We start from the raw sequence: 10682 nt of genomic DNA on the forward strand, positions 1-10682 counted from the left end.
TCAAGCAAATATTTGTTAATTTAAATAAGTATTTGTTAATTCAAACACAAATATATGACATCATATAACCACATATATAATCACTTTACATAATCATACATATTTTACTTAAATATATAAATATTTGAACTAAATGCTTTAGTTAAGTTAACAACTTTTTTTTCTCAGTGATGTATATAATAACTAATAACAATGTTAAAATATTTTAAAAATAATTGGTTTGATTTATATAAATGTAATAAATTGTTAGTAAAATCGAAGTTGTTAGTGTTTAGGATATAGATTGAGCCGGACATTATTCTTCCCAAATTTTATCCACGCAAGTATAGGAAAGTAATATGAATTCCATATTACCATCTGAATAAATAAGTTAGTGTATGCTTTTATTATTACTCTGATATAAGGCACAACTAAAAAAGATAAAGAACAGATTAACATATAATAGCATACAATAAAATATCACAGAAATATTTGTACAATACTTACGACACAGATAAAATAACAATTCACGATATTTCATAATTAACCAGCTACGCCATCCAAGCTTTTTATCTGAAATATAAGTTATTTTTGACAATTTTGTATGTAATATATTATTAGTGTTGACGAAAGTAATTAAATGAAAAGTATCTAATCTTGCAGACAATAATCATTACAACAAACATCAAATCAAATCAAATTGAAAGATTACAATGATTTTAATAACTAATTTGGTTTTTAATAAAAAAATAAATAAATGTTGAAAACAACGTTCCTAGCTTCGATGATCTTGATCTAGACATATAATGTTGTCAAGATTATAATCGATCTAATAACGAACAAAACCCCTTATGAACACAGGGTCATGAACTTGATTACATATGTCAAGGCTATCCGAGAGAGCTGGGTCCATTGTTTTCAACAATTACCACAAAAAAAATATTTTAATTTGATCACTTTATTTAATTTTTAATAATTTTTGATTTAATAAAAACACATTACTTATTTTTGCCGGCAATATATTAGAATCAAATACTTGAAAAGAATATAAAGATATATTATTTATTAAAAAAATCAATAAATAGAAATTATCGAAATGAAAATTTCTAATCAGCAAAATTGAATATTCACCTGGGAGTCCATGTAATTTATAAGCGAATGCCATGAAAGAATCTATATCCGCGGTTATATCAACGTACCATACTGCATTTAACGTATTTAACGCTATTTCATGAAATTCAGGTGAACCGTTACTCAAATAAGTTCCATACAAATCTTTGAGTTTATAACATAGTTCGGTAGTTTCTTTTCCGTTTTTGCGACACAAATTTAATCTGTAGATGAAGACAAATAGAATTAATAAAATTACTGTATAATTTATGTGTCATCTCTGCCAAATTTATAAAATATTTAAATTATATCAGAGATTGTGTAATAGAATATATCAGACTTGAAACTTGCTTAGTAAACATCAGAATTAAACATTGTATGCATTACTTATCAGTGATGCCTAACATATAACCATTTACACGCCAGAAATGATTAAATGCTTCTTCTTCTTCCAATGTAATGTCCAATCCAAAAGACTTAGGTGTAGTAAGGATGTATCCCACAAAACCGAACTGTGTAAGTACCATATCTTTTTGATATATTTCTCCAACACCAGCCTTCTTCGACATCCTGGTGCCCATTTTGTGATGCCAACGAATTGAGTTCATCGTTTTGTACCATCTAGCAGATATTAAAAGTTTAAACATTCGTTTATGTGTACATGTGTTCCTTCTTACGTAAGAAATTTTTATATTTAAACAAAATTTTTATTTAAACTTAATTGAAAGAGTATTTTCAGTGTGCGATTCTAAATTTCTAAATACAAAATTCTACATCTAAAAGATCTCGCACTAATTATATGGAAAATTGAATTTCGCTAAAATGAACTTAATTTTCATATAATGTACCTTGGTAGCAAGCTTACGTCAAAATGTACGTCTTTTAACATTAAAATGATGACAAAATGACAGTTGCTACTAAGGTAGCTTGTACATATAGTGTAGACGAAAGGTGTCATAAATACAAGACTTAATAATGGATAGTTTTTGAGCTACGATGTATCAAAAATGTTGTATGAGTACAAATTTGATACCTTTGAATCCCTTGAGACACTATAATTAAAAAACTATCCGTTATTAAGTCTTGTGTTTGTAACATCTTTTGTTGACGCATTATAAGTTATATTTTATGTATGAAAACTAACTCATTTCATCAGAACACAATTTACAATTAATTAGTAGGGATTCACATTTTCGGATATCCGAAAAGTATCCAGATTATCCTGCACTTTTTTACTATCCGACCGGATAGCCAGATATCATTAGTATTCGGGAATATATCCGGTTGCAATTTGATATCATTAAATTGTTGATTTTTTTTTATACAAATGTTCTAGAAATAAGTATGCGTATTCACGATGCTATAATATCTTATACATTATTACAAAATTACAATCTTTTTCTCTATAGGCTTTTTTTTAGAAAACACTTTCTCGGAATCCGATCGGATGTCCGGAAAATGTCGGATTTGAAAAAATTGCCTTCTCGGATATCTGATCGGATACCGGATATCCGATATTCTGTATCTGATCATTTTATGATCCAGTGCATCCCTATTAGTATACAGTATGTGGCTACTAATTCATCTATGTTTAAAATAGTAGATAACTTTTCATAAATGTATGACTAAGCAAACATTCAGAGACGATAAAGTGTTTTATGATAAGTGACATATGTATAAAAGGAATGTCAATATGTATGAAATGGTAATAAAATTCGGAATGTTATAAGTAAACACTATTTAATGAATATCATTGATAACATTTTTAAACCGTAAATGTGAAAAATAATCAAATTGGAAACTTATACCTGTCAAAGCTGAATCTTTTATTGCTTAAATTGTATAATTCAATGTGAATTATACAATTCAAATTATACAATTCAATGTGAAAAAGTTCAAAAATTATTTAAACAAGTGTGTCCATATAAGTATGAATACCAATTAAAATGCGTTCCATTAAACTTTGTATATTTTAATTAGTTTTCATACTTATGTGGACACACTTTAAATAATTAACATATTATTTTTGAACTTTTTTCAAGAGATATGAAACACATTTGACTGTTCAATCATATGTGAATAATGTTGAGTTCTACATCAAGACTCACTCGAGCCGTTATTATAAGGATATGCGGGTATTTTCGATTAATTAATTTTGTACGGCAATTTTTGTGATAAGTTAATGTCTGAAGAGAACTCAATCCGGTAGCCAAAACTTGTAACGTTTTATATTTTAATTTAAACTGAGTTTTTTATTATTTTTTTCAATTTTACTTTTTTTTATTTGTAATTTATTCTCTTTAATTGTGTGAAAATTTAAAAACTGTGTGACTCTTCTTTTGCTCTTTATTTATTGTTATTTAGTTTATAATAATTATCGAATTTTTATGCAGATATTTTTTGCAGACATGCACAAAATATGCAAATTTGCACAAATATGCAAATGTGCACTAATAAATATGCACTAATAAATATTCATTTTTAGAATGCTTTTTTAATGTAACAAATTTCTATTTTTATGTTACTTTCCAATCTACTTTTTAAAAAAATATAAAATTGCATAAGAATCCGATGTCTAATAATAATACAAATGACTTTTATCGTTTTACGAAGTAAATCCTCTAGAGACAATACACTTCTGACAACGTTTGTACAGTTTGCGGAAACTCTAAGGAATAAGTCATCTATGAAGTTTGGATATCGTCTTAAGTCTTATTGTGTCATTGAGTGTCCGAAACGTTTGTAAAATCCCTTTCATCGTCTTCTTTAGTTTAAGGAACAAAGAAATCTGCGAAAGAGCAATCACGGGAACAAGGAAAGTAATTCAAAATTGTAATGGAACTTGACTCAAGAATTACGTATTATCGTATATGTTTTAAATCATGTGACAATAAGATTTGAAATCCAAAACGATATCCAAAGATGATTTTTCAGTTTCTGCAAGTGGTACGAACTTTATCAGAAGTATATTGTCTCTACGAGATAATTTGAAGGACGATAACAGTCATTTGTACACATTAAATAAAGAATGTTTTTTTATTTTCTCTAAATCATCATTACTTTTCATAAGTCACAAATCGTAAAACGTAGATCATAAATGCAAACGTAGAATGAATCTGCGTTTTGCGAATTTAACAATTTAGATTAAACTGAACTATCACGTTAACTTCTGCATTACAGTGACTGAATTGGTCAATGATAAAACAGCAAAGAGCAAAAATGTAAGCAAGTAGCAAAAATGAATTTTGTATTTGCTTAATTTATCAGCAGAGAGCTATCTTTTTTGTAAATATCCCTGATACGGGAAATATCAAACATATAGCAAGTTTTTGTAATTCGACTTAAAAAAAAAATATCAATGTTATCGCAGTTCGAGTTTTGCGTTTGGTAATACATTCTATATCTGCGTTTACAAATTGTATTTTGCGATTTCTAAATTATGCAGAGATAGCTTAATATTCACTGAATTTTATTACTCTATATTACGAATATATTTATCATTAATTTTTATTTATTTATAGGCATTTATTAGGTTTTATTAAATTGTTTAAATTATTTTAAAAATATTTAAAATTTAGATATTAAAGACAAGTATTACGAAGAAAGAATTATATAAAGAAAAAACTATATTTTTTTTGCTACTTCTATATAATTTGCAAATAGCAAATACGGACGCAGAATGATGTATACCGCACACAAGATGTACATAAGTGCGATCCAACCGTACAATGAATTGAACTGAGGAATTTATAAAGAGCTTGTAAGTTTCTGCGAATAGATAAGCAAATATGAAATTTATCTTCACTATTTCTTGCTGTTCTGTTATTGATCAACTCAATCGCTGCAGAGCAGAAATTAACGTGATAATCTAGTTCAATATATACATACATCGTTATTCGCAAAATACAGATTTTGTTGTTTACATCTTTTATGACTAAAAAAATTATCTCGTAAAGTGGTATATTATTATCAATTTTCTTAAATATGTTATATGCTTATATGCTATATAATCAGGATTTATAGTAGTGCTCTGAAGTCAGAGTTGCTGCGTAATGTACGTTACGTCTTATGTAATCAAAAGTTTAGTTTTGCAATATCACTAGAGCTTGTTAATTGAATAAAAACTGATAAAAACAGTTTTTTTTTAATTAACAATGAATATATAATTTAAAGAAAAGTTACCGGTATCGACATACTACTTTGTTTTTAGACACAATATTTCTTAAACAAAAGGTAAAAATAAAACTTTAAAAATATAAATACAAACTAAAAAGTCTTCCGTCAGATAGTATAAGCAGTTTTTATAATACTGTTTGCAATTCTGTAATAATTAATTTTTTCTTAAGGTAAGCAAAAATGAGCGTCTGACAAAATGGTCTTTAAAACTGACACAGTAGGCAGTAGTCCTACGTATTCTTTTTCTTTTTAGGAATTATTTGTATAAAGAACCTACAAGTGAATGTATATAAGATATTTCAGAATCTTTTCACTTCGCTATAAAACATTTTTATTGAATTATATGCATTTACTTTATGCTGTTCTATAAAATGCAAATATGTAACGCGATAGTTTTTCAAGAGTATTTCCATATATGCACGATTGTTTTCAGCTTCAATATAGCTTAACACTATAAAGCAACATTATAAAGATTGAGTTAGCTCATGATTTGTTTTGCAGACAGGTATGGCGGTACGCTGCACCCCAATTTTAAATTTAAAATCGTATTATGAAAAAATTAAGAAAAAAATGATATAAATAAAACTGATTTAAGAAATTACAAGCAATTGAAATGACGTAATATTATCAATAATATAATCACTATTATTTACACTACGCAAAAGAAAATCGTAAGAATTTTATTTTTGTATTCGTAGAATTCATTTTTAGTTGATTTAATATAGAAACAAGCCACAAATACACGAATTATGAGCTTGTACTTCTTTAATTAGCTAAACAGATCATGATTTTAATAGTATTAAAGTGCAATAGTTAGTTTCTGAGAAGTAAGGGGGTATCACCTATTTTTTTGGAGATCTATGTCAGTACCGGTGACTTTCCTCTATTATTGTTTATATTTTTCGTTAAAACATGTATATACTTTATAAGTGATTATATTTAAATTGAAAACTGATTTTTTAATAATATTTTATTCTGTTAAAAAATCCGTGTAATACCTAAAGGTTGCTTTACGTAATAATATAATTTACATTATAAATAAAAATGTGATTGCATTTTAAAAATAAGATCATGTGATATTTTATTTATATCTATTGTGTATAATAAAACACAACGAAATATGAGTATGAAAAAAATTGTACATTGGAAGAAACTTACTCGGAATCTGAATTATTTGGATCACACGTAAATAAGTTATGTATATGTAATATAGTTTCGATGTATCTTTTAAAAGCTGCACAGGTTGAACTACTTCGTTTTGTATATACGAGCACCTGTTAAAAAACAAACAATTTAACGATAGATAATACTTTGTGGTTATTTTTTACAATAAATTTTATTTAACATAATAAATTCTTAAAGGTAGTACAACATAAAACTATTTTTTATTTTCATGTTGAAATTATGATTTAATCGAAATGTGTGACAATAAAAAGATCTCGTTTGTACTATACAAAATTAATATACTATATAAAAAGAATTAATTACTATAAAAAAAATTATTTTAATATACTTATATATTGTTAATAAAATATATAAAATTTTAATACCTTTAATATTGTTTCCACTGCAAATACTATAATAACTCCTACTGTGCTTGATGCTACCAATGACATCATGTTTCGCTTATAAAAGTTTTGAGCTCTAAAATTATAGACGTTAGATTTTTAACAATATGAAACAAAAGCAATGTTAAAAAGATTATTGTAAAACTAAAAATAAATATCTAATTTAGTAAGTTGTATTGCATTAACATTTGTGTAATATACAGAAAAAAATATTCGAAAATTTTTTGAATTTTTAAATATTATCGATAATGTTTATACAAAAAAACGTTTATACATAAATATTGAAAAATGGAAATATTTTATAAAAGCATAGCATTATGATTGAATACTAATAGTTCTATATTTTTATTTTTATAATTTTTATAATTTATTTTTAAATAATTTATTCATCTCTTAGGTGTTTCAATTTATGTTTAATACGAAAAAATATTTGTCTTCATATTTTATTGCAATGATTGTTACTATTGGAATAGAATTGGAATTTTAATATTTTAATTTAATTTAAATACTTACTCTTTATATAATTGTTTATTGTACCATTCTGGAAGATCATTGGATGATACATCGGTTGCTTCCGGATCGATTACACTCTTATCTTCTAGGATTAATTTGAAATGTTCATCCACTGTCCGTGGCTGGACTGCAATATACGTGTTTTATATATATATATATATATTGAAAAATAGAACAATAGAAATAATCAGATAATTTGAGAAAATTATATAATAAACAATTCTATTTTTTACACAAACGCACCAACACATTTGCAATATATATTTATATTTTTTTTTCAAATAATAATTTATAATTTGTTTAACCTTTAAAAATTTTAGGACTTTTTTTAAAATTTGTTATAATTCATTATTTTATGATATTCCTGATTTTAAAATATTAAATTGTTTCAGCATTGCTATAGTGGCTTTTCCTTTGTTATTAAGAATGTATTGCAAGTGTCATTTTACATTTTATATTAGAATTTTTAATAAAGTAGTAATATTTTTTCACTTTTTGGTAGTTACATTTCACTATTTTTATGTGCAAAATATTGAACCGAATTAGTTAGTATTGTATTGCGGAAATTATCAATTTTTGCATGAATCACTTTTATTCAACACTTGGTTTTAAATTAACGTTAATGAATAAATTATTATTCAAATCTTTCGATCATATATATATATATTTGATTTGTAAAACATAAATTTGATAAGAACTACTTAGTCTAACAAAAGTTTTGTTCGCTTTGATTTATTATTTTGCTATATATTACACTATACAAAATCTTTTTTAAAGATGCACGAAAGGCAAGAAATAAAAAAAATAAATACTTATCTATTTATCTATTTATTAAAATTTATTAATTTAGATGATTTTATTTTAATATTAAATTTAAAATATCCTACCATTTTTTGTAAGCATTTTTATTTTCGAAGTTCAGTGACACTCAACATAAATCATCGCATTATAGTGAATTCTAATTTTATTTAAGCCTGATTGCATCAACGTTATTTTTTAAGCGAGACTTAAAATTTTCTTTGTCTCTGTCTCTTTTTCGGCTTTAAAATGAGAGAGAGAGAGAGAGAGAGAGAGAGAGAGAGAGAGAGAGAGAGAGAAAGAGAGAATTTCAAGCCTTACTTAAAGTTAAAGTAACGAAGCAACCGAGTTTTAACAGCTAAATTAGAATCCGTTATAATGGTGCAATGATTTACGTTGAGTGTCACTGCACTCTGAAGGTAAAAGACGAATAAGACATTTGTAAAAATGGGGGCTCCGGTTTTTACACAAAGGCAACGTTACTTTCACTCGATATATAGTTATATAAACGAATTATTCAAATAACACGTTAATTTATAATTCTTCTACAACATATTTAGGTTTTAAATAAAATAAAACATAATTTTATAATGTACTTGTTTAGTAATTTTCTGAACTCTTAAAACATATTAGATATAGTAAGCTAATTAATTATTAGATATTTTATATATTAAATATTAGATATTTTATAATAGTTAATTAAAATTTAAGTTATATGCAAAAGAGCAATAAGTGCTAATTGTTCTTATAATTATATTCATATAATTTAACGAATTCGATTACTATACAGATTACGAAATAGTACAGATTATTAATTAGATTATTTAATGAATTTGAAACAATTCTGCATACATTTTGATTTATATTAAGGTATCCTCAGTGGTACAATAAAATAATTTACACAGATAAAATACTAAAAAATTCAGATTATGAATGTCGATACAGTCACATATTATTGATATATCAAGACCGCATATCAATGTGAGATCAGGAACAGTTGTTAATAATTACTTTAGATTATTTTAAATTATCTATATATAGTACTTAATAAAAAACTAAGTATAATATTTTCGAAATATAAAATATCAAATTTAATAGTGTTGCTATTATATTATTATTGACTCTAAGTGAAGTAAAAGAAACGATATAATTCTAAATTATAATAGTAATGAGATAACTAAAGGTGGATAAAATTGATAAAAGATGATTAAAAAATTTTAAGAGTATTAATATTCAGTTATGTAAAATTTCTATACGCGATACAAGATTTAATGTGATAACGTTCAACGATTATATTTAATTGTTATAATGTTCGGTGCAAAGTCTAATGTACATTCAATCATCACGTTTTTTGCGTTTACATATACATTTTAGAGATCAATTTTAGTTTAATCAATATATGATTTAATTTACTTGGCGCAGAACAGAAATCGGTGACGAAATATCCTGAATATGGATATATTAGGCACTATTGATGCACTCATCTGCATAATACGTGATCACTCTATTAATATTGAAATTATATTCGATTTGATTGGAACTCTTTAAGGTGTATTTTTCTCTTCTAACAATAAAATTTACTCAGAGAGCCACTGTTTCGATCAAAAACTATTCTTCCTGTGTTTAATACATGTTTAATTAAAAATAATAAAATCTTGCTTTACCATCGTCAATATGTATCTTTCTCATTTCACTGCTTTGTATATTTTTATTAAGTCACAATCAACAAAAGATTTTACAGTAGGAATACGAGTATAGATAGAATACGAATACAGACTACAGATCAGAGCAGTGCGTGTATTCTTGCTCAGCGAACAACTTGATACTAAAGAATTTGCGACGTGTAGCGTCCTTCACTAGCATACTCCTCCTTTCGCACGAGAGCAGGTATATCTTGTTATTCTTAATATACTGCTTGTTCTTTTCGCAGAGTCTAATTTTTCGATACTTTCACCTTCCGTACAGAACAATTAGAGAGATCATATTATGTAATCAAAATTATACAATTTTATTTAAAAAATGAAGATAATTTTCATATGATTTTGAAAAATTGATTTTTTTGAAAATTGATTTTACTATTATCTGCGCTTTTATAATTTATACAACTTTTGAATAAAATATATTTCTGTGAAACACTAAAATCAAAGAAAATTTTGGAAAATGAATATAGCGAATACAATAAGATATATTCGTTTAAAAATTATATAAAGAAAAATTTCCGATGTAATACTTTCCGTATAAGCAATAAGGTAGATACGTGTATCTAGTCATATTTAAATACTTTTTGTGCATCTGCGTAGGTAACTATAGTTACATTTCTTAACTGTAACTGTAACTATAACTAGTTATGTTTTATTTTGTATCTTATCAAAATGTATCTATTTAAAATAATATTTTAGGTATGTAAGCATATTTCCAGAGGCACTCAACTAATAGCGTATTCGATTTACTGACACGACTCCGAGTCAATGGTCTGTTCTGTTTCGCAAAAGAAGAGTTAAATTGTGCAAAAAATGCAGCTAAAAAGAACAGACCTGA

The 10682-nt window shown here is 25.8% G+C and overlaps 1 protein-coding gene across 1 annotated transcript; it reads right to left on the bottom strand.

Moving 5' to 3' along the window:
* Positions 1–204: 204 nt before the first annotated feature.
* Positions 205–9955, bottom strand: LOC108755783. Its single transcript, XM_018499025.1, has 8 exons — positions 9809–9955; positions 7347–7473; positions 6816–6909; positions 6424–6539; positions 1477–1710; positions 1111–1313; positions 487–552; positions 205–410 (listed from the first exon to the last, which is right to left on the bottom strand). Exons 1-8 carry the CDS (start codon positions 9831–9833, stop codon positions 265–267), a joined length of 1011 nt encoding a protein of 336 aa, XP_018354527.1. The 5' UTR covers positions 9834–9955; the 3' UTR covers positions 205–264.
* Positions 9956–10682: the final 727 nt, after the last annotated feature.

Source organism: Trachymyrmex septentrionalis, unplaced genomic scaffold (assembly GCF_001594115.1).
Source record: "Trachymyrmex septentrionalis isolate Tsep2-gDNA-1 unplaced genomic scaffold, Tsep1.0 scaffold9, whole genome shotgun sequence".
Lineage (NCBI taxonomy): Eukaryota > Metazoa > Arthropoda > Insecta > Hymenoptera > Formicidae > Trachymyrmex > Trachymyrmex septentrionalis.

Excerpts from the sequence above, each read along its gene's own strand:
- LOC108755783 (XM_018499025.1), bottom strand. The coding sequence starts at position 9,833 with ATGAGAAAGATACATATTGACGATG. Across the intron at positions 6,540-6,815 it reads CAGTGGAAACAATATTAAAG|GTGCTCGTATATACAAAACG; the intron begins GTATTAAAATTT and ends GTTTTTTAACAG. Across the intron at positions 553-1,110 it reads TAAATTACATGGACTCCCAG|ATAAAAAGCTTGGATGGCGT; the intron begins GTGAATATTCAA and ends CTTATATTTCAG.